Source organism: Colletotrichum acutatum (assembly GCF_030867785.1).
Source record: "Colletotrichum acutatum strain CBS 112980 chromosome Unknown BDZ83scaffold_68, whole genome shotgun sequence".
NCBI classification, from domain to species: Eukaryota; Fungi; Ascomycota; class Sordariomycetes; order Glomerellales; family Glomerellaceae; genus Colletotrichum; species Colletotrichum acutatum.
Genome location: NW_026849062.1, coordinates 30,917 through 53,520, shown reverse-complemented (window position 1 = coordinate 53,520; position 22,604 = coordinate 30,917). Strand labels below are relative to the sequence as shown.

The 22,604-nt window shown below is 53.1% G+C and overlaps 7 protein-coding genes across 7 annotated transcripts; 5 read left to right on the top strand and 2 right to left on the bottom strand.

Moving 5' to 3' along the window:
- Positions 1-3,482: 3,482 nt before the first annotated feature.
- On the top strand, positions 3,483-5,243 carry BDZ83DRAFT_702587 (RecQ family ATP-dependent DNA helicase; the record flags this gene model as incomplete). The annotated part of the gene is made up of 4 exons (XM_060511462.1): positions 3,483-3,664; positions 3,761-3,879; positions 3,951-3,985; positions 4,041-5,243. Exons 1-4 carry the CDS (start codon positions 3,585-3,587, stop codon positions 5,241-5,243), a joined length of 1,437 nt encoding a protein of 478 aa, XP_060363244.1. The 5' UTR covers positions 3,483-3,584.
- A 1,538-nt stretch (positions 5,244-6,781) lies between these two features.
- Positions 6,782-8,292, top strand: BDZ83DRAFT_581381 (glutathione-disulfide reductase; the record flags this gene model as incomplete). Its single annotated transcript, XM_060505452.1, has 2 exons — positions 6,782-6,930; positions 7,032-8,292. The coding sequence occupies 2 exons, from the start codon at positions 6,782-6,784 to the stop codon at positions 8,290-8,292; spliced, it is 1,410 nt and encodes a 469-aa protein (XP_060363243.1).
- Positions 8,293-8,640: 348 nt separating this feature from the next.
- On the bottom strand, positions 8,641-9,165 carry BDZ83DRAFT_753692 (uncharacterized protein; the record flags this gene model as incomplete). Its single annotated transcript, XM_060514381.1, has 2 exons — positions 8,641-8,755; positions 8,813-9,165. 2 exons carry the CDS (start codon positions 9,163-9,165, stop codon positions 8,641-8,643), a joined length of 468 nt encoding a protein of 155 aa, XP_060363242.1.
- A 3,376-nt stretch (positions 9,166-12,541) lies between these two features.
- BDZ83DRAFT_720829 (uncharacterized protein) lies at positions 12,542-14,137 on the top strand (the record flags this gene model as incomplete). The annotated part of the gene is made up of 8 exons (XM_060512309.1): positions 12,542-12,668; positions 12,722-12,741; positions 12,794-12,830; positions 12,886-12,953; positions 13,008-13,259; positions 13,324-13,445; positions 13,498-13,559; positions 13,608-14,137. 8 exons carry the CDS (start codon positions 12,542-12,544, stop codon positions 14,135-14,137), a joined length of 1,218 nt encoding a protein of 405 aa, XP_060363241.1.
- Positions 14,138-14,868: 731 nt separating this feature from the next.
- On the top strand, positions 14,869-16,002 carry BDZ83DRAFT_626788 (uncharacterized protein). The gene is made up of 2 exons (XM_060508593.1): positions 14,869-15,108; positions 15,207-16,002. Exons 1-2 carry the CDS (start codon positions 15,068-15,070, stop codon positions 15,808-15,810), a joined length of 645 nt encoding a protein of 214 aa, XP_060363240.1. The 5' UTR covers positions 14,869-15,067; the 3' UTR covers positions 15,811-16,002.
- Positions 16,003-16,076: 74 nt separating this feature from the next.
- On the top strand, positions 16,077-17,537 carry BDZ83DRAFT_626785 (ribosomal protein S8e/ribosomal biogenesis NSA2). The gene is made up of 3 exons (XM_060508592.1): positions 16,077-16,181; positions 16,478-16,552; positions 16,620-17,537. The coding sequence occupies exons 2-3, from the start codon at positions 16,489-16,491 to the stop codon at positions 17,174-17,176; spliced, it is 621 nt and encodes a 206-aa protein (XP_060363239.1). The 5' UTR covers positions 16,077-16,181; positions 16,478-16,488; the 3' UTR covers positions 17,177-17,537.
- Positions 17,538-17,539: 2 nt separating this feature from the next.
- Positions 17,540-21,374, bottom strand: BDZ83DRAFT_626783 (TBC domain-containing protein). The gene is made up of 4 exons (XM_060508591.1): positions 20,818-21,374; positions 20,351-20,693; positions 18,100-20,291; positions 17,540-18,043 (listed from the first exon to the last, which is right to left on the bottom strand). The coding sequence occupies exons 1-4, from the start codon at positions 20,932-20,934 to the stop codon at positions 17,981-17,983; spliced, it is 2,715 nt and encodes a 904-aa protein (XP_060363238.1). The 5' UTR covers positions 20,935-21,374; the 3' UTR covers positions 17,540-17,980.
- Positions 21,375-22,604: the final 1,230 nt, after the last annotated feature.

Sequence of the window (22,604 nt, the reverse complement as noted above, 5' to 3'; positions counted from 1 at the left end):
GGAGAGGCACGCGACTGGCTGGAACCTGGGACATTGAGCACTGGCAGGAGGGAAAAGGAAAAGATGGAAGGAAAAATAAAGAAAGAAAAAAAAAAGGAAAAGGGAAAGGGCGGGGTGTGTAAAAGTGTAACGGGAGGCAAGAAGGAGGGGGCGTGGATTGAGTATTTTATCTTTACTGCGCAGCAGGTGGGAACGGAACACTTCGTACCTACCTCACCCTAAACGCTTCTCTAAGTGAAGGCAGGCAGGCACGCCGCTCGTCGCACTTCCGCCATCAGCACCTTACTGTGTTTGTAGAGACTTAGGTAAGGTACGGATACCTCCACAATGTAGCTTTCTTTCGTACAGTCGCGCACCCCAAATGCCAAAAATGCAAGGCACAGGGACGCATCGCGGCTCGCAGTACGGAGTAGCTTGGCTAGGTTTTCTTCCTGCTCACCCAGATCTCGCACGTCGCACAGTGCTGCAGATGCGGACGGGCGGGAGGACTTGACCAAAGCGCATATGACAGTCTGACAGAACTCTCGACATATCCCCTCCCTCTCCTCGACTAAAACTGTTGTACGTAGGACTGACTACCTCATGCAGCACACCTCATTGTTCTTGTCCCTGCCGCCTCAACGAAACTTTTATTGACGACATGATCGACTCGGGCATCAACGTGACACGCCTCGTTTGAAATAAGGCATCGGGTGGCTACACACAACCACCAACTGCACATGGGCCACACACCATGATCGATATCGAGGACTGTGGCCAGCTGTTCCAGGACACTCGGACGCTTCGACGAACGACTCTGCTGCGGCTTGATGTCACGCCGAGAAACATCTCTCCCCACTGTGCAGATTGTGTGTCACCCTATGATACCCAACAGTCAAGAAACCAGGATCACACCTCGCGCCTCAATGCTCCTTAACCGTACCGATACTCTGTGCGAGACGGGTCGACAGGGACTCTGGGAGAGACAGATGCGGCACTGGCATTGGTGGCCTGCCGCTTGCTGGTCAGAGGTCTAGAACAGATCAAACGGGAAACGACCGGGGCGCACACACAGACAAGCCAGACCCCCCAGCCCCTGGGAGTAATTCTGGCGCAAAAAGGGCGAGAAACAGAAACAATGGCAGGGTGCCGTACCGGGAAACGCAGTTTGCACAAGAAAAAGTCTTCCGTGTCAGCGTCGCATTCCATTCAACCTGCCACGCGGTTTCTACATCTTCTCCGACCCCAGTATTTTGGCTTACTCTGTTGGATCTTATTTCCAAGGGCATGCGGCTTGCCTTCGTTTACGGTTACTTCTTCCACGCTACAGATACACTTACAGAGTAGCAGTCTCCGTACCTACAGGCTACGCACCCTGCCTTTTTTTTCAGTCTCCGTTCGCCCCCACAGTCACCCGCACTCAATCTCGCCCTCAATGATCCCTGGCGGCCAGGTTTTTTTGTTGCTGAGATGAACTTTGAATCAAGAGGCGCGACAGGCTAGCCTGAGGACAAATGGAAACGAACACATCCAGTTCGCTACTAGGGTGTTACAGAGTCGGGATAGTTCGTATCAATCCACGGAAACCGAGAAGCGATGACGAGAAACGGGGGAAAGCTCTAGTAGTGTACGACGTGCTTTCGTACGGCACATATCCGTATGGGGTAACGGAGTATGGAGTACAAACACTTGTGTCTGTTTGTCTCCACGACGAGCCACTGGGCGCATCGATGTATTGATCGGGTTGGTTCTGCTAATATCTGTCCGTACTGTAGGCATCTCTTTCGGTATCTGCATCTGCATCTGCATCGTCGAGATTTGAGCTAAGGTAATAATAAGACTCTTCTTGCAGATCTGGGGCCGTGTGTTCCAACGGCCTGTCAGACATGCCGCCCGGCGTCAATCCCAAGGCAAAGTCTGCTGGAATAAGCACGGAAATCCCTTACAAGTTTGCCTTTCGCCTTGCCCTTGCTACCCACGGCGTTCCTCGACCATGGCCGTGAAGACCATGAGCCCCGCCCTCCTCTTCACTAGATAGATGACCGGCCGGAGGCAACGAGATTGGAGATCCGGTCCTCGTTTCAATCCACCTCATTGAGTGGTTGAGGCTTTCCCACAGAAGGGGGCCGGACTAACGACAGGCACACACCTTGGCACCGTGCCAGATACCGGCGAATGTTTGTGTGCGATTCATCACAACATGGCCCTAAATCAGCAAGCAATGACCCCCAGTCCGTAACACTGACGCCCAGCCCGAGCGAGCCCACCGTGGGAGAACCTTCACAACGTGGGAAAAGCGCGCCTGCTGCACAATGCGCCGACTGTGATCCTACCGATGCTGGCCTTGGGGTCGACTGTTTGACAAAGAGGTAGCGTAGGTATCCCGCCAGCAATAATTAATTCCTGCTGAGCCCTGACTTCCTATACGACTCCAGTTACGTGCTATACCGAACAATAGTCATGCTAGGTACTTTATACGGAGTCAAGTCTCTTTCTCTCCTTCACCTACCTACCTGGGTGGTCCCCAGTGTCCCGGCTGGACGGGAAGGGGTGGCCTGGGCTGCGCAATGTTGACAGCAGAGCATCGGTTGCGAAGCTCACCGAATTAGGAAATGGCCGAGAGGTTTGGGCTACTCCGTAGAGACTGGCAAGACTGGGAACTGGCCGCTTGTTTCTCTTTTTGTCTCTACCTTTACAAACATGACCCCTCGAATCGCCTCATATTGACCCCCGTATGAAGCGAAAGCAAGTACACGGTGCACTACCCTCAATCGTACCCGCGGCGGCAACGGTTACCCCGTTCACCCTTCTTACTTTACCTGCTCCGTGTCCTGGTCTCGGTGCCTCCTTCCTGCAGTTGTCCCTGCTTTTTGTTACGAGCCGGAGAAAAAGAAAGCCAATTATCCATGATACTCAAGGAAACAACTTACAAGGTATTTGACCCACGGTCCAATGTCTGTTCTGCTTCTCCTTCGCCCGACCTCAGAAGGTGCCTGTATCCGCAGGTTCGTAGGTGCCCTCGAGTCTCGACAACAAACGCAGCAGAGGAAATGTCACATCTCTCACCCTTGCAGCCTAAGGCCTTCGTGTCATTGGTCAGCCCTGAGATCCATTTCTGAATCTGCTGTGCGTTCGTAGTAGCTTCGTTCCATGAACCCGGTCTGCATCTCCCCTGCTTGCCTCTCTTTTGAAGAAGCACAGCCACGCGTGACAGCAACCACTTGGACTAGGTATTCGTACGTCTGTCATAATCTTCCGGAATTCCCACGTCGACCCAATTGATCGGTTGGTGGTCCGCCTGTGCGTAGATACATCCACTGAGAAAGCCGACTTTCTCGCTCCGCTTCCCGTCTGAGGGTACTCGGACAGGCCGGCTGTCCAAGGCCCACCAAAGGCCCAACGCCTGACGGACCACCTCCGGACCCGAGCTCGATCATGACCACATCCGGGCCCTCTTCTTGGTCTAGTGCGACTTTATGCTTCCGCGCCCTGCAATAGAAGCCATCCAGAAGCTCGGCCAAGCATAACCCCATCGAGCCTAAGACACCAGTCTTGTTCACGTCAGGACGACACCCCTCATTAACTCTCGACAACGCATCGTCATCATGCCTCCTCTGTCGCGCTCCAACTCATGCGTTGACATAGACTTCACTCTCAGACGCCAGTTCAATAAGTCGACTTTCAGGTGAAGAACTATTCCTCGTCCCATCGCCGAGTTCACAAGCTGCATTCATGGCACGTACCCGTGATCACGCAACACCGACTGACAAATCCGCCACAGGCCCCAACAGCGTGAAATCATCGTCGCTGCCCTAGACGGTCATGATGTCTTCGTTCAGGCCGCGACGTCGTTCGGCAAAAGTCTTTGCTTCCAACTCCCTGCCTGCATTGACCAAGGGAGTAAGTACCCGAAACTGCTCCGAGCTCGGATGCACGCGTCGTCGTCAACTAACGTGATTTCGCTGCGGCAGTCACCATTGTCGTTTCGCCACTGCTCAGTCTCATGGTGAGGGGTGTACCCTGCAGCCTTACTCAAGCGCGACAGCTGACAGCTCCGTCAGATGAATCAGGTTGAAGCGCTGCGATCGGCGGGCATCGATGCCAGCTCCCTCAACAGCAATACGCCGCCCGCTGAACGAGATCGCATCAATCAGGATCTCGCTAGTGGCCACCCGCGCATCAGACTACTCTACGTGACACCGGAGCTATGCTCAGGAGATTCCTTCAGGAGACGGATCAAGCTGGTCCACGAGCAGTGTGAGTTGGCACGCATTGCAGTCGACGAGGCTCATTGCATCTCAGAATGGGGTCACGATTTTCGGAAAGACTTCAAAAAGCTTTCGTGGTTTCGAGAGACGTTTCCCAAAGTGCCCATCACGTGCTTGACGGCAACAGCAAACCCCACGGTCCGTCAGGACTTGCTTAAGACGCTTGGTCTCCTGGAACAACCCGATAGACTGAAGAGTTTCGTCATGACGGCTCATCGGCCCAATCTACACATTGAGATCCGATACACCAAAGACCAGGAGGACGATCGCCTATCTAACTTTCTAGCTTGGATACGTGGGGTGTACGAAAGGAGGAAAACAGAGCCACGTAAATCAGAGTTGGAGGCCGCTGGAGAGCGCCTGGACAACGTCTCGGGAATCATATACACCATATCAAGAGATGAGTGTGAGTCACTTGCGGCGGCACTCAGAGACGAGGGTGTAGGTGCGATGCCCTTCCATGCGAAACTCACCAAGGAAAAGAAGGAACAAACGCTGGCCCGCTGGGTAAACAACGAGCCTGGCTACGATATCATCGTGGCCACGACAGCCTTTGGCATGGGCATCGACAAGAACAATGTCCGTTTCGTTGTACACTGGCGGCTGCCCAAGTCGTTTGAAGGCTATTACCAAGAGGCAGGCCGCGCTGGCAGAGACGGGAACGCAAGTTTCTGCTTTCTTTATTACAGCCGAGAAGACTTGGAGCGCGTACAGAGTATGATCAGGAAAGGGAACCGTGATGGATCGAACTGGGAGGCTCAGGCCAAGAGCCTGCAGAAACTTGCGCTTTATTGCGAAGACACAACGGCCTGTCGGCATGCGCAGATTTGCAGGTATTTTGGCGAGAGCGAAACGCCGAATTGTGACTTTGCCTGTGACTGGCACAAAGATGCCCAGGCTCTCCAGAGGCGTATGATGCGCGGCTTGGCGGATGAGGAATGGGTCAGTACTCAGGCTCAGATTGGAGAATACGACGGTTACTACGATGAATACTGAGAAGGAGTATGGTTATGGTCAAATATGATACCCCGATAGAGGCTGTCTAACAGCATAAGGAAACAAGGAAATATATGATTGATGAGACGCATTTCACCTTTGGCCCGTGGCAGACTTACGGAGACTCAGATGAATTGGCGGTAGAAGTCTCATTCGATGGGCTTGTTATCATGGTTCTAATAATTCCCCATGTTTTGAGACCTACCTATCTAAGCTTACATGTATCGAGCTTCGCCTTGGTGGGAGTCGACGATCTATTTCTGAGGCCCGAGTTACCAGTCCGAGGTTGCGCTACAATTCAGGAGCAGCAATTATTAATGACGTCTGCTTGCATCGGGCCAATCACCTTGGGTGCCAATTATCAAACTAGATAAAGGCCGTCTAGAAATCCGACAGAACCATGGTTGACTATCCATATTCAGTTAGGTACTAATGATTTTGGAGATATCGAATACCTTGTCTGCTTGGTAAGTTGCCCGGCTCGAAGTCATGCTCTTGTTCCACCGAAGCTTCCGGCTTAGCTCCCGTGCCGGGTTGAGGACGGCGGGGGAGGACTGCCCCTGGGACGGTCGTGGATCTACCTACCTTACGTACCTCGGCCGAGGTTAGCTCTAGCGGACGGGGGTTGCATTTGGAATAACGACCCTAATTACGTCAATTTGTCAAAATGTTTATGATGACGGATGATGGTTGATGGTTCTCTTCTTCATCATTCGCAGATTGGACCCCAAAGAATAATGTACCCTGCAAGTTGCAACAATTGCGAATTTTACAGATGCCCGCCGGGCTTCAGCTGTACGGTGCTTAGTTATCAACTCAAATTCCACGGCTTTCTCCAGCGGGGACCCTTTTTTTGTTGTGAACATGGGCGATTGATTGGTGATGATTCATCCCCGTGCATACCTTACTCCATCTCTTGTTCAACAACGCTTTTGGACAACAGCACCACCTCACCACACTAGGCACGCTACAGCTACAGATACTCATGTCACGCAGACGCATCCATCCATTGTTCTAGAGCACCTCAGCTATAGGAAATACCCTGCCGTCGCGCGCCACCGACCGACCCCGGTACGCCGAATTTGAGATTCCCCAATCCACCAGCTCACTCTCCCCCGACTCGCCGAACAGCAACAAACGCCGCCGAGGTTCTGGACACAACGAAAAGAGAGAGAGAAAAAACTTACATCAGCTCCATCCCACCATAAACCCATTTCCGCGTCCGTCGTGCCACACACGTGTACAAACACACGCACCATACTATAAACTGCATTTGTCAGATACTGATAGCGTAGAGGTTGCGCATCTAGAAGCATATAAGACGTCACTCAACTCGGCCCCACCACCGTACATATCGGAAATCTATTTACTCTGCCTGCCCCCCTCCCCCTCCTCAGCTTTGCTTCCTTCGCCCCGCGATTCAGTTCCCCATGCAAGCCCTCTACCGCACATCTACCGCAGCAGCATCACGAGCAGCAGCAGCAGCACCCACACGACTCGTTTCCATACAGAGGCACCTCTCTTCCACAACGCGCACCATGGCTCCCATCACAAAGGAGACCGACTACCTCGTCATCGGCGGCGGCAGCGGCGGCCTCGCCTCGGCGCGCAAAGCCTGCGGCCAGTTCGGCGCAAAGGCCCTCATCGTCGAGGGCGCCAGGCTGGGAGGAACCTGCGTGAACGTTGGGTGAGGATACCTCTGACCCTGTCTCTGTGTCTCTGGCTTTCGAGGGATCCAAGCAGAAAACAAACATAAGCAAAGCATATGCTAACGTCCTGGTGCTACAGCTGCGTCCCGAAAAAGGTCACCTTCAACGCCGCCGCCATCGCCGAGACGATCCACCAGGCCAAATCCTACGGCTTTTCCGTCAACGAGACGGCCCCCTTTGACTGGCCCACCTTCAAGACCAAGCGTGACGCCTACATCAAGCGCCTCAACGGCATCTACGAGCGCAACCTCAAGAACGACAACGTCGAGTACCTCCACGGCTGGGCTAAGCTCACCTCCCGCAACGAGGCAGAGGTTACCCTCGACGACGGCACAAAGACCCTCGTCAAGGCCAAGAAGATCCTCGTCGCCGTCGGCGGCAACCCCACCATCCCGCCCACCATCCCCGGCGCCGAGCTCGGCACCAACTCGGACGGCTTCTTCGACATTGAGAAGCAACCCAAGAAGGTAGCCCTCGTCGGCGCGGGCTACATCGCCGTCGAGTTCGCCGGCATGTTCAACGCCCTCGGCACGGAAACCCACCTCTTTATCCGCCACGACACCTTCCTCCGCACCTTTGACCCCTTGATCCAGGAGACCGTCACAAAGGAGTACGAGCGCCTGGGCGTCAACCTGCACAAGAAGTCGCAGCCGACAAAGGTCGAAAAGGACGCCGACGGCAAGCTCACAATCACCTACAAGGACGCTGACGGAAAGGAAACGTCCGAGGGCGGCTTCGACCACCTCATCTGGGCCATTGGCCGCACGCCCGCGACAAAGGATATCGGCCTCGAGGAGATTGGTCTCAAACTCAACGAAAAGGGATACATCCCCGTCGACGAGTACCAAAACACAAACATTGACAACATCTACGCCCTCGGTGACGTCACCGGCCAGGTCGAGCTGACCCCCGTCGCCATCGCTGCCGGTCGTCGTTTGGCCGAGCGCCTGTTCGGCGGCGCCGAGTACGCCAAGGCACACCTCGACTACTTCAACATCCCCTCCGTTGTCTTCTCCCACCCCGAGGTCGGTAGCATCGGCCTTACTGAGCCCCAGGCCATTGAGAAGTATGGCAAGGACAACATTAAGGTCTACAAGACCAGCTTTACCGCCATGTACTACGCCATGATGGAGCCTGAAGAGAAGGGCCCCACCGCCTACAAGCTTGTTGTCGCCGGCCCCGAGGAGAAGGTTGTTGGTCTGCACATTGCTGGCCTTGGCAGCGGAGAGATGCTCCAGGGCTTCGGTGTTGCTGTGAAGATGGGCGCGACCAAGAAGGACTTTGACAGCTGTGTTGCCATTCACCCGACTAGCGCCGAAGAGCTGGTCACGCTGAAATAGAGAGATGCATAGAGAGAGGTTTAGTAAGACTTAGAAGAGGAGGAAAAGATACCAATTCGTAAAATTTTAACTTGAATCGCACGCCTTGTCCTTGAACGCCAATGCTTTTCGTGAGGTGGTTCATCAATTCCCTTTTATCCGAAACGCCGCCAGCTATGGCAAATGCCCATTTTCCTGCCGCCAAGTCCCGAGGCAACCTTGGTTGTCCTGTGTTACCATGATTCATCTGTCGATATTTGGCCTGAAACGAATCCCCGAGAATTCGTGTGCTGTTTGACCACGAATGCAACGCCGAATTCCAGAAAAAAATCAAATGCTCGCTTGTGTTTTGGCGCAACTTGGTTTCCCCTACAGGAATACTATGCTGACGAGGCCAGTCGCGGAAAGACCGAGCACAGTGAAGAGAACGGCATGAGGAGCAATAGCACCAGCAGCGCTGGGCTTGGACTCCTGGGGGGCATCGCTGTTACCTTGTGTCAGTCTGGCATTTCTGACGATGAGTCGGCAGGAAAGCACTTACGTCGGAGTGGCTGACGACGGCGCTGAGGTAGCATCAGGACTGGGGCTACCTGAAGCCTCCGGAGTCGAGGTAGGGGTGGCGCTCGTGGTAGAGGCCGAGGGTAGATCAGCAACCTTGACGCCGATCTCAGCGCACGTAGATGCGTAAGACTTGTAGGCTTCCGTGAGGTTGTTGCCCTGGCAAACGCTGGTCAAGTTGCCAAGCATGGTCGACATGAAATCGGTGCACATGTCATCGATTGAGGAGATCTTGGGTTGCTGGCCAAGAGCTGCAAGAAGGCAGGCAGGAGGGCTTGCGGCGGCAGTGATATTGACCATGCCAGCAAAGGCTGTGATGCAGAGTGTAGGCTTCATTGTTGTCGGTGCAGGTGTGCGTAGCTAGGTGTCGTTTGAGTGTGAGGTGGTTTTCTTAGGAATTCTGGCCGCCAAAGGAAATTGCTGCAAGACCAGGCAAAAGAGAAGTCAGTGTCTATCCGCAAAGAGAGAGTGCATTAGGCGGATTCTTCCATGGGGATTGTTTTACATACCAAGGAAGGATACAATCTTTTTGTTTGTTTAGATTGATCTTAGGAAACCCTAGGGCGAGGCGAAGCCGACTGAGGTCGTGATGAGGCAAGGTGAAGTTTGACGACGCAGTGGTGGCAGCAAAATGTGGTCGTGTAAGTGCCTCACCGGGCAATTCTTCAGGAAAGACGGAAGGAACCCCTGTGAGTGGAGAGGGAAATCGACGGGAATGGCTCCGAGGCAGGTGGTATTTCTGGGGAAGGAAGGGACCGGTGGGTGGGGCCGGCGCGAACTTCTTTCCTTCTGGAACAACTTCAAAACACCATCCTGAGATCGTCTCTTTCCCGTCCACAACACCAAGCTGCCAGCCCTCTTCGGGCGTCACGATCGACTCATTCTTCTACTTTGGATGGAGGCATGGACGTCTTGTCTGCCAACAGCAGGAATGATTAGCCCGATTTCGATATAGAAGGGAAGGTAGCACAGGTCTACGTCTTGTTACGCCGGCAACTCAAAACCACCCGCCGACGGGCCTTGGCGACCACTATGTTGGCACAGACGATGTCTTCTGGACCGTTCTGGCCAATGTTACCCGTTGCTTCGTCTTTATGATCAAGAATACTCGAAAGACAACAAGGACCAACGACCGAAAGACCCTTCTTTTCCAGGGTCTCTCAGCCGCAGACAAGTAGCCAACCGGCAGAGGAGGCCCTACTCCCTCTTGATGATCAATGTCAGTCTTATTTTCATCTTCTCAAACCTTCCTACTCTTGCCGCCAACCTAAATAGGTGTGCCGATTGTCTGTAGATGATTACTTATATGACTTGGTAGCACAGAAATATCGCCGGCAAGGCGGAATTAGGTTCGAGTCGAGGGACTCGTCATCTCATCAGACAATCACATCTGGTGGCCGTGTTTGTCCCATCCACTCGGCAATCATGACTTTGACTTTTGACGCAGACTTCAACACATGGATACGTATCTCTCAGCCTCCAAGTCCGATAGCTTCTCGTCAGCCGACGTCTCTACAGGCAACTGATGGCCCGGCACCTTGGCTCGCCGCCACTGTCGACAACTGGATGCAAACTCTCAACGCCCATCTTTGGAAACAAGCGGCACCCTGTCAGTGAAAGGATAAACGGCCTTTCCGCCTGAACGGCGGCTTTGTGACAAAAAAGGCTCGTATGATGGCTTCCTGAACGCCTGGATCCCTTGGTTTAGTCCTGCCAAAACGAGATCTCAGCAACGTCGTCGTGAGCTGTGACGTTTCTTGTCTCGAAATATGAGATGAGTTTCGCGTCGTCCACAAATAAACAGCGAGTCAGTTATGCCGCCTCGAAGAAGCTGAGCCTCTCAGGCCACTCTTCGTTCTCGTCTACTGTCCATGCACCAACAAGAACACAACACAGACATCAAAGTCATGGTCGTTACACAGGCTACCCTTTCCTGCCCTCCCGGCCTGTGGGAGGGTATTCAAACCGCTTCTATTGTTCCATTACGACGATGCCGGCGCAACGGCGCTTACTCGGCTCCCGCCCACTCACACTCAACATCGGGACTGCCCCGAGCTGTCGGGATTCACCGCGGCGTAGATACTGAAACCCATCACACAGAATGCCTCTGGCACACAACGCGCCGCGATTCTAACGGAGACCGCACTTTTCCCACATGCCGCTGTCCACTCCACCGGAAGATTCATCTCATCTCGATTTTTCGACGTTCTCCCGTTGTTCTGCCGTCGACACCTGAAGCTTGTGTTCGTCGCGGAAGGAGACCGGAATGTCTGGCATTATCATGGCCAGCTAGTCACCGATCGGCTTCAAGTTGCCCAAAGAGCAGATCAAACAGCGGCTCGGGGAGCGCAAGTGCCTCAACCAAGCGGACCCAGAATGCATTGAGGCAGCGTTTCCTCCGTAAACAAACCGACCTTCTCACGATGAATCGTTTGCCTGACTAGTCTGTTCTGGTCATAACTAGTAAATGGGTCATTCGGAGGATAGAAACCCGCACAGACAAGTTTGTCATAGCCAGCTCGTGGCTCTTTTGTTGTTTTAGACGACCAACATGGAGCAACACGGGGCTTGACCAATGGCCTCGCCGCTAGAATTTCCCAACGCGGCCTAGGAAGAGGCTCCCAAGAGGTCGGTGTTCTGTCGTCTCATGGCCACAGCGGCTACGCCTGGCCAAGCTTCCCTGGGCAAGTCTCTCGAATATACGACTTTTCGAATGCCACACGGATAATTAAGTTGGCTGCTATTGGATCACACGAGCATGGCTATTGCACTGCTCTAGCATCAGGCTATTTGAGGTCCTTAGTAGAGTTTGAGGCTATAGCTGACTGGCAGGTTCGGACATGGACAGCTATCCGCACCTTTTCCGATGTACGGACGAGTCATTGGTGGTACAATTCTCGGCAGGCATACATAGGTGTTCTCGAATTTCTTCTGGATTGCCTTGACGGGCAGAGATCACGGCTCGCCAGCCCTTTGAAGGACATATGTATGCATGACCTAATCCACGCAGCATGGCTCCGCGACCCGATTCGCCTTCCCCGGATTCCCCTGTGGGTAGTCGCAAGGGCGACCCATCGACGGGTTCAAGCCGTTGGGCTTCGCGTCTCGCCCTACCAATCACGCCACTGGATCTCACAGATCCGTGGGCCATCTTGCAGCAGAGCCTGATGTTCTGAACGGCCTTCCTTGCGGCGATCAACCAGCCCTTGAACTTTGAAACTTGGCTGTTGGAAGTTTAACCTCCAAACAAGGGGCTCGCAAGTAGATTTCTTCACCAGTCCATCCGCGGAAAGTCTATGCTCGTCCCAGACAGTTGGCATCGAACGAGGTTCACAGTGAAGCGTGCCTCTGTTCGGGTGGCCATCCGCAGCCATTACCGCACACGCATGACCCCGGGTGCCCGTTCTGGATGCCCAGTCCGTCTCTTTCTTCAGACTATCTTGACAAAGTCGTCTGGGGACATCGCTGAAGAGATCAGACAGCAGTGGAAGGACCGGGATTGGGTTCGCATTCGTAGTGTGTGTCCAATGCATCAGAGTTCGATGGGCTATGTCAAGCACATACATACGTAGGGGACCACCTATCAGTCATGGTCCATCCTGTCACCCTTCACTCCGGTCCTCTATGTCGGACTTTGAATATCTATTCAGCCCCCCGCTGTCTTGAGATCCATCGAAAGGCACTCACGACCTGAATGTAACCATCGGCAAAAATGGCGGACACAAAGGTCGCTCAAACGGCGAGCGTGACCATCATGCTGATGACTTTTATCACGCTGACAGTCGTGATGAGGACCTTTGTACGAAGTGTCCTACTACGGAGCTTGGGCTGGGATGACAGTGAGTATCAACGACTGATGAACTATCACGACTATCATGCTGACCATTTCTAGCACTCGTGCTCATCAGCTGGGTATGAAGCAACGATAGACATTTGGAGGATGTTGCTTGCTAAACATGAACAGGTTCTTGCCATGGCACTATGCAGTGCAATTCTAGCCAGTAAGTTGCCACCATTTCTGAGGCTGGAGAGGGACTTCAAACTAATCTCGAATAGTGACTGGCGTGGGCTTGGGCTCCCACTTTCAAGACGTTTCGAAGTCAGACTTTGCCGAATTCTTAAAGGTAGAAAACACCAAAAGAGACTTTCCTCGAACCGCACTGACAAACCACCTGCAGTTCCAAGTCGTCACACAACTCACATACATCTGGGCATTTGTGACTGTAAAAATGTCTTTCGCAGTTCTTTACCTTCGGCTGCTCCCCGATCAGGTCTACCAGCGTATTAACAAGTTTCTCATCGTTTTGCTGCTCGCGGAGGGAATCGAAGAGACTGCCGTCGTCATCTTCAGATGCACTCCCATCGAAAGAGCTTGGACACCGTCCGTACCAGGAACATGTCTAGATTTGACCATCTTCTACTACTCTGCTGTAAGTTTGACTTGAAAGAGAGGTAATATGAAGTGATGCGCGCCAGTCAGCTAACCCGAGCCAGTTCGTCATCAAACTATTGACAGACTTGGTATTGTTCATTCAACCAATCCCGACTGTCTGGAAATTGCAACTTCCGATGGCAAAGCGAGTGGGGGTCATCATTATGTTGTCTCTGGGCTTATTGTGAGTTCTTGGCATCGCCTCCACCTGCTGGACAAGCAACTAATAGCCATAGGGTTTGTGTCATTTCCGTCATCAGAGTGAGCTACATCAATGCTTTTGACCGCGACGTTACTTGTAGGTCATTTTCATTTCCCGTTATCGTTCACTAGCTAATTCTCGTAGTCTTGGTCGCCGACCCCTTACTCTGGTCAGAAGTCGAAGTCTGTGCCTTGATCATTTGCTCCGGCGTTCCATCTTTACGACCGTTGATAGCCCGTTTCCCTGTCCTCAACAAGGCTCTTGGCCTGTCGACGGGAAAATACTCCAAAGTATACTATCCCAATCAGCGAACGACGATAGGCGGATCGAAGCCATACTTGGGCCAGAATGCGTATGCACGAGCAACCCAGGGGAAGGCCGGCGGAAAACTCTCCGTCAGCTCGAGTTCGTACGGGACTTCAACACGTGCGACTACTGAGAGTATGGAGAATATCCTACCTCTGGACCTCGACAAACCATCATTAGCACACAGCGTAGAGATGGGCATCATCAAGGTGAAGAACGACATTCCTTCATCGCAACTACAGATGACACCGTCACAATACGTGATGGAAGATCCATACTTTCCCGCCGGGCGGCCAATGGCCAGGCGGAAAAGTCGAGGGAACATTGGGAACATCCGCGACGGCACAGGCTGGATTTCCGATGATTGATCGCACCCGAGGGTGACGACGCCTGAGCAGGCTTCTTGATGGTTTTTTACCTAGTACATACGCAAGCCACCGGAAGAGCTTCGGCGGCTACATTAATGTATATAAACACAAGCACTTGGCATAGAGGCACGCCAACTTTGGCTGTCTACGGCCCCCTTTTTTGAGGTCGCTGCGCGATACATTGCCTACAGTAGAATAGGCCAATTCACTTCTTCACCAGTTCAAGATTTTCAATTCCTAGTGTTTCTTAGTCCAGCGAATTCTATCCGTTTCTGTGTATTCTTGCCGCTGCCTGGTGATCTGGAAACTGCACAGGGCACTGGCGGCGGATCGCAAAGCGGTTCGGATGTTCAATGGGCTGTCAAGAGCTTGGTGTGAGCAGTTTGTCTCTTCTTGACACAGTCTATGCGTGAGAGACCCGACATTTTCCCAGGCGGGCCGGGGGGAGTGGTGTTTGTCAATAAGGCAGGGAATACGTAAAGGCCGGATATGCCGTGAGGCCCGACGTGGGAAAAAGCTCCGGCTATTGACCATTACAGAGTAGATCCCGGACCCGATGAACGTCGGCCTTTGAACTCGCGTCTTTGGGTGTTACAGATGGATATGGGACTTCCCTTTCCCTCCAGTGTATGTGTCTCTGTTTGATAAGAAAAACAAGTGCACAGTTCTTGGCCAAAGACAGATAAACATGGGATGAAGAATGTCAAACCGATCGTAGATTGCAAATTACTGTCGTGTTTGATCATGTCTGACAGAAGTAAATACGCGATTGGGTTGAGATGCTACTGCAAACCTTCCCATACTTTGTCTGCTTGGACTACGAAAGACAGGGTCGTAGGAACAGGGAGGTGATGATATGCAGACGCAAAGTCAGGCGCCGATCGCCAAGGACCCCAAGGGTTGCGTCTCTTAACATTGTCGATATCGAATATGGGGGATTTGACATCCGACAATCGGATTCTTGAATTGGTCTGGAAACGTGAGAAGCGTCAGACTTGTGGTGAGTCTAGAACACGGCCAAGAGTTGGATTGGCTGTCCACCCCTGGCCCTCGATTAGATGCTCTGTACCTTTTTTCCAATCAATGGCTTTGCTATGCCATTAGGCTTTCTGGCATCTCCGTCTTGGCTGAAGTCGCGATCTGAAGCGCCCTCACCCGCCACCCGCGCGCATATCGTCGAAGGCAAAAAAAAGGTTGGTAGAGATAGAAATGCCTGGCCAACAGCCTTTTACATGTGTTGTTCTATCCTCAAAAGTTGCCGAGTACATTGCCGAATATTCACAAATCATCATTTTTGCACTTCACTCGATCTTTCCATGGTGAGATTACACAGCTGCGACAGGCTACCGAACACACGAGGAGAAACAGTTCCAACATGCGGGCGTCTCGATCGAAGTGAAGAAGGATCCCTTGGGGTTGAAGCGGGAAGATTGCGTATCAAATTTGCGATGCTATCAAAGCAAGCTCTGAATGATGCGTTGGCACTGCTAGCTTGCTTCAAATACTTGATCGGCAAGTGGTTTAGTTTTGGCCGTTGGTTCCAATGGCAGTCGACGATCTCGAGAAGGCGCCGTGTTGTTTTGCCGATTAGAGTTGGGAGGCAAACAAACTCCAAAAAAACAGGCCGGCATAAATCCTCTGTTGTCGATTGTCGGCATGGTATCTATCACTAGGCAATCGAAGGCAAAGTCTGGCCGAGGTGCGTTACCGTGAGGAAAAGTAGAGACCTTCGGTGAAGCGACCTCGGCCAGAGTTCTTCACCGAGGAACTCCCCCATGAGAAGCCGCGACCAATCACAACCGCCCACCGAGAAAACCCCTGATTTATGTCAAGCCTCAGGCCAAAAGCATGCCCTAGCCTGGACCGTGCACTTTCCCCAACTTTTGCCAGTGGGGTTAGCGAGCCCGCACAAAGTCCAAATTTGCCAGGTGCTGTTTCCCGAATCTCCTCAACCTCCCGAAAAAAGTTCATTCCCGACAACCTCGACAATCAACCACCCAACGCCGGCCAGCCACCAGTCGATTGTCCCCTGAGGAACCATCAGGTTAGTTACCGAAACGAAATAGCAGCTGCGAAAATTCAAGAGACCCCGTACCTCGACGACGATATCCCACGATCTTCCCAATATTCTTTTCGCTGGTTTCGACCATCCGTCAGCGTAAGAAGAAAGGCATTTCGCGATATCATCCTTGGTGGGCATTGAAGAAAGACTTCGCACCCCTCCTCCAATCCCTTGCACCAATCCCCCTCTTCAGGATCTTTCATGATTCCGAAGTTTTCTTTTGTCACTCGTCCACTGTTTGATCAGAACCCATGGGCTAACTTCTTCTCCATGAACAGCATAAGCAATCATGGGTATCTCGAGAGATTCCCGCCACAAGCGCTCCGCTTCCGGTGCCAAGCGCGCCTACTACCGTGCGTAATACAATCGAAAGCCCGTATGCTCTAATCAAGCATGCGTTCTGACCTTTCTGCTCAACAGGGAAGAAGCGCGCTTTCGAGGCCGGTCGCCAGGGTGCCAACACCCGTATCGGCCCCAAGCGAGTCCACACCGTCCGCACCCGCGGCGGCAACCACAAGTACCGTGCCCTCCGCCTCGACTCCGGTAACTTCGCCTGGGCCTCCGAGGGCTGCACCCGCAAGACCCGTGTCATCGGCGTCGCCTACCACCCCTCCAACAACGAGCTCGTCCGCACAAACACCCTAACCAAGTCCGCCGTCATCCAGATCGACGCCGCCCCCTTCCGTCAGTGGTACGAGGCCCACTACGGCCAGAACCTCGGCCGTCGCCGCCAGCAGAAGCAGCAGGCCGCCGCCGGCGTCAAGGAGGAGGAGACCAAGAAGTCCAAGTCCGTCGAGAAGAAGCAGGCCGAGCGCTACGCCGCCGAGGGCAAGGTCGAGAACGCTCTCGAGAAGCAGTTCGAGGCCGGTCGCCTGTACGCCGTTGTCTCCTCCCGCCCTGGCCAGTCCGGTCGCTGCGACGGATACATCCTCGAGGGCGAGGAGCTCGCCTTCTACCAGCGCAAGCTCCACAAGTAAACGTATCGCCTTCGTTTACAAGGGGTTCCCTGTTTGCTGCGTGAAAGCCATGTCTTAACGATACAGCGTCGCGCGTTGGGGGCGTATGGATGTGGATGGGGGGAAAAAACTAGATAACTGTGACTCTCTCACGGATCACGTTTATGGGAATGAAAAAACATTTTATCGGGCTCTTAGGTTGTTCTTGGTGTTGAACAGGTTTTGTTTTTCTCGTCTGGCAAGCCATCACGGGGCGTGATTAACTTACAATGAAATGTAGGCTCGGGAAAAGCAACCGAGTCCACGGACGGATATGGGTTATTAGGAAGACTCAAAAAGACTATACCACCAAGTTTTTGCCTGCCGTAATCACTGTTCATCTATTGTCATCAACTCTGCTAATTGCCTTGTGATGCTTTCTGTATTTGATGTTGTAGCTGTCAAGTCTACCTACGGAAGCTAGAGTATGCGCCTTGAACCCCTTCTCCATGCTCACCTGGCCGCTGGTCTCTACTTCGAGTCTTGCATAGAAAACCCGATGGCCACTAGCCAATTCCTCCTGGCCTATCTAGGCCGGCATGCTTCTGCTCACTCTTACCGCGTGTTGCTTCTCGGGATATCAGAAACCTGTGACCGCTTCAAGGGTCTGTCTGGTTGATCGATACCCGTGCTTCTACCAGCTGGCCGCGCCGCCCAGATGTGCATTAGGCCAGCAAACACACACAAACCTCCATACTCAATGGGAAGCTATCATTACTTTGTACATTAAGGTATTCAGAGAATTCTGCTTCTGGGTTACCAGGGTCGTATTCCTCACAGACTGCTTCAAGCAAACTGTCGCTTGAGGTCTGTCCACTTGCGGTTCAGCGTCTCGTGCTGAGAATTGATCTATCGTAGAGTCAGTCAAATAATGCTTCACGAATGTCAATGTGGCATTCTCTTACCTCGGCGTACTGCATCTTGGTCTGCACAAGCTCCTCCTCCAGTTCCGCCATCTCCTTCTCCAACTTCTCATTCTCTTCGTGAACCTTAAGGTTACGCTTCATGAGATCCTCTCGCTCAGCCTTCCACGCGTTCTCGAGCTCTTCCGGCTGCTTTTCGATGACATTTCGCAGCTCACGGACCTGGCCCTTGAGACTCTCATTTTCATCCTTGAGTTCTTCGTTCTCAACCTTGGTGTGGACCAGCTCAGTCGCGAGAGCAGCCTGCTCACTATCGTACGCTTCGACACGCTCCTCGAGCTTACGGACCTTGACGGCAAAGTTGATGTTGGCAGTCCGCAGCCCTTCCAGTTCGGCCTCACGGTCCTTCTCAGCCTTTGTCTTCTCCTCCCATTCAGTCGTGTAGGTCTTGAGAATCTCGGGAGTGATATTGAGATCACAAGCATCTCTGACAAGTTGATCGGCGCGGTAGACCTCCTTATCCATGCTAGCGCTTGAGCTTCCGAAGAAACCGTTCTCCAGAATGCTGCCTGCGCTCGGTGCGGTATCGATGTAGGCGTCGAAAACCTTGTCTTTGAGGAAGACCGTCAGTTGCTGCATGTCCGAGATGGCAAGCAAGTTGGCGGCGTTCTTCTGCATCAAGACGATGCCAAATCGCAGAATAGCCGAGAGGCCTTCAGACAGGATCAGGTCGTAAATGCGGAGTACCAGTTGCAGGGGAAATCGATAGGCGAATAGTGTCAAAAACCACTGTGTGGCGTAAAGATGTGGTGAAATGCTGCGGCGGCGCAGATGGCAGTACAAAGCTGGCTCGTAATCTTCAAGCAAGCGCTCAAAGATGTACAAGTTCTTGTGAAGGCCGGGCATGTCCTGAATAAATAGGTCGCGTAGGTGGTAGTGGTTCATCAACCGGACCAGCAGGCAGAAGGCTTCTTCCTCTGTCATGTTGAACAAGAGGGGCATAATCAAGAAGTTCATGCCTTGAGCGTAGCCAACACCCTCATCAAACAAGGCATACGCCTTGCACACGCCAAAGAGGCCCTCCTGAAGCCCAGCAGCGGCGGCGTACTTGGAAAAGCTGGTTCTCGCACCCATGTCTCGTCGAATCGTCTTCTCCAACTTCTGGAGCATGGCGGTATCTTCCTTTTGCTTCTTTTGTCTCGCCACCGTAGCCGCCTGCTGCGCCTTTAGGACCGTCTCCGCGCTCTTCTCGTGAGGAGAAGGCATGCCATTCGCGGCTGAGTGTTCCGAGTGGACAGATGATGAGGAGGAATTGACAATGTCGTTCTGGATGCTGAGAGTACCGTTGCTGCTCGAGCTGACAGTGCTATGACTGTTCCTGTTGATTTCCTTATCGGTCCCCCTGGCCACCAGCTCTCTGTACATGATCTCGAGCTCTTCATTGTTACTCTGGGCCAATACTTGCCAGACTACTCCACGGATAGCGTTCGGAATACCACTGGCAATGGCTTTGTTCAGTTCCTCGGCGCTGGTCCGCTGAACAACGGCCGGGCCTTCGTAAACGACCGACTGCCAGAGATCCCAGTCTACCTGGGAGTCTGACATGTCAGAGGGTCCAGCCGATACACCAGATACTGTTCCTGGTGCCAGCGCCGGGTTCGGGGTTGTTGGAAGAGGCGATTTGGGAGCTTGATCGGCTCCAAGCTCCTTGTCGGTTCCATTGTGGGCGGGCGGTGTGATTAAACCCAATCCTTTGGGAGGCGGCACAGGTTTATCGTCGTCGGATGGCAACGTGACGCCGGCCTCTTCCCGTAATCGGACCATCTTGAAGCGGTCCTTCAAGCTGTGTCGCGGGATGCCACCCTCTTTCTCTTCGTCTAACCTGCCCAGGGACATCTCGGGGTTACTCGTTAATGTAGCGATGGAGCTGGCTGTGTTTCGGCGAGGAGAAGCCTGTGGAGGCGGCGAGGTCTCCTTCTCCTTGCTTGTGCTGTTTCGAGACAGCCAGGAGAAGGGGCTGGTGAGCTTCCTGGTTGGGGGACCAGGGGGTGGTGGTAGGGCGGCAGAGGAAGCGGCTTGCGGTGGGGGTGCGGCTGGGATTACGGGAGATTTGGCAGGCGATGGCTCGGCTGGCGGCGACCATGGCATGGATGGAAGTGCGCCGGTGATGCTGCTGATGGATATTTTCTTGGGCGGCAGTGGCTTTTCTTCGACCGGGCTAATGGCTTTCGTTTCTTGGGTTTAAAATTAGCATTACTGTCACACGTCAATCAATTCATGCGGCCAAACAAACCTGGTTCTTCATGTGGGGCAGGGTGGTCGTCGTCGAGCTTGACATCGTCCAAATTTGAGGTATTAGAAAGTCGATGGGATACGGGAGAAGCTTTGCGCTTGATATCCACGTCCTCATGGTCGCTCACAAAGTCCTCGTCGACAAAGTGATCGTCTGGTGTTGGTGACAGCGGAGCTGCTGGTGCTTCCACCCTGTCCTCTTCAATGTGCTCCTCCTTTTTCGGGGATTCAGGGTCCGTTTCCTCGGCGGGTGGTGGTTTGGAGAGGGAGGGCGTTCTCTGAGTAAGAGAACGCACCTCAGCTACCTCGGCGACATCGACGACGGCATCTTCGAAGGCATCCTGCTGCTTATTCGGCCATGTCAGCGAGTGGCTCTTGTCCTGTCTGCACTGCAGATGCGGCTTGTTGTCGAGCTTGGAAGGCCCAAGCAGGTATGTATGCATCAAGGGAGGATGAGGGGAGCGTTACATTCTCCTTATCGGAGTCGGAGTCGGAGTCAGTCGAGAGTCTCTTCTCCTTGGTCTCTTTGGTCTCCTTGGTGACTTCAGAAGAAACGGTCGCGACAGGCTCGTCTGGCTGGGACATGGCGAAATGAAGAATCGTAGGTCAACTTGCGCTGACCTATGTGGGTGTGTGCGGTATGGTGATATAGCTTGCGTCCAGGTCGAGGTCGGACTGTGTAAAGGACCTAGTTGGTGTCCATGGAGATGGGGGGGACTGTAGCACCAGGCAAATCTGTAGACTGTGTCGTCTGTGCTACTGAAGAACACCTTGTGATACGGGTGCTGCACTCTGGGCCTCGTAAGGTATGATGCAGGGTTGGTTGCTGGGAACTGCTTTTGTCGTTGTGTGTGTTGTTGTTCGTCTCTGAGATTGTCGGGACGGAAGACGGGGAATCGAGAAGGCGAGTAGGTCAAGGTCGAGGGTCGAGGGTTGACAGTTGAGCATCGGTTGTGGCGCGCAAGTTGTGCTTCTCTCTCTCCCTTTTTTTTCCTTTCCTATCTCCTGGCTGGGGGGTGCCGGGCATGGGGGGATGGGATGGGGAATTGAATTGAATGAATGAAGCTGCCCGAGCCTCACCGCAGATGGGGGGACCCCTTTCAGATGTATCTTTTCTCTTGTTCAAGGTGACACGGTACTTCAGTTAATCCACCTACCTGAATGGGACCTGGAAGTAGACCCCCGAACGGTGGCTGAGAATACTCGAGTCCCGTCCGTATTCGCCCAAACAATCGACCCTCAGCACTTGTCAAGGTCCACCACAGATGAACGTCCAATTCTATGTAGAGTACTCCGTACGGATTCAACTTTTGGGGGCCAGGGGGAGGCAAAAGGTGAGGGACCCGGCCAACCATTGATAGCTTAGCGCGCCGCTGCGGAACGGGATCGCTCTCTGTTTCGGGGGGCTGCACGAGAGGGGCGTCTTGCAAAGTTGCAAGTCTGGATGCCGTGAGTTCCTGAGTTCCTCACCTGGAGCGCAGGACTTGCCAGCCCCAAATGCCATCAATGACAGGGGGCGCTCCTCTGAAAATGCCAGCCAGTCACGCCAGTCTGGAAGGGCCAGCCAAAAGGAAATTGCTGGGATCGACGCGACAGGGAAGCTGATGTTTCTTAATAATTGCCCACCACCTCCCACACCTTTTCCAGCCTCTTCAACGTCTTTTGCTGCCTCTGTCACTCTCGCTAAGTCACTTTTATCAGGTGCGTGTCCAAAAAGACATGTCAATATGCGGATAATAATATCAGATACGACGGCACTGTCCCAAAGCTTTCTGTCTTGGGACGAAAAGTCTCCAATAGCATCTCGTTATCCGTTTTGGGAGCTTCAATCTCGTCAAAACGAGAGCTAGAATTGCCATTTCTGAGTAATCCCGATCCTCGTCCGATCTTTGGAAGTTTGGGGCATCCTTTACCTCACTATCTCATGTGAGCAATAGCCAACAATGATGTGAACTTACTGTTCAGCCGTCGCTACACAGGATTATTTGTTTATCTGCCATCTTGGCTTTTTACTTTGTGGATGTGTGCGCGTCTTCCGAGACGACCTTGTCTTTAAAGAGTTTCGTTCAGTCCAACAGCCGCTGCCCCTGCAGCACAAGTTTCTTGGATGGCTTGGAAAGTTGGACTGGCTTGATGGTTGACCATTCGAGGCAAAGCATTCGTGCGAAGTGGTTACTTATCCAGTACTTGCCCTCTACCATGTTTTAGCTGTGTAAACTGAGTAGACCCTTGGTAGCGCCAGCCTTTCCCCGTTG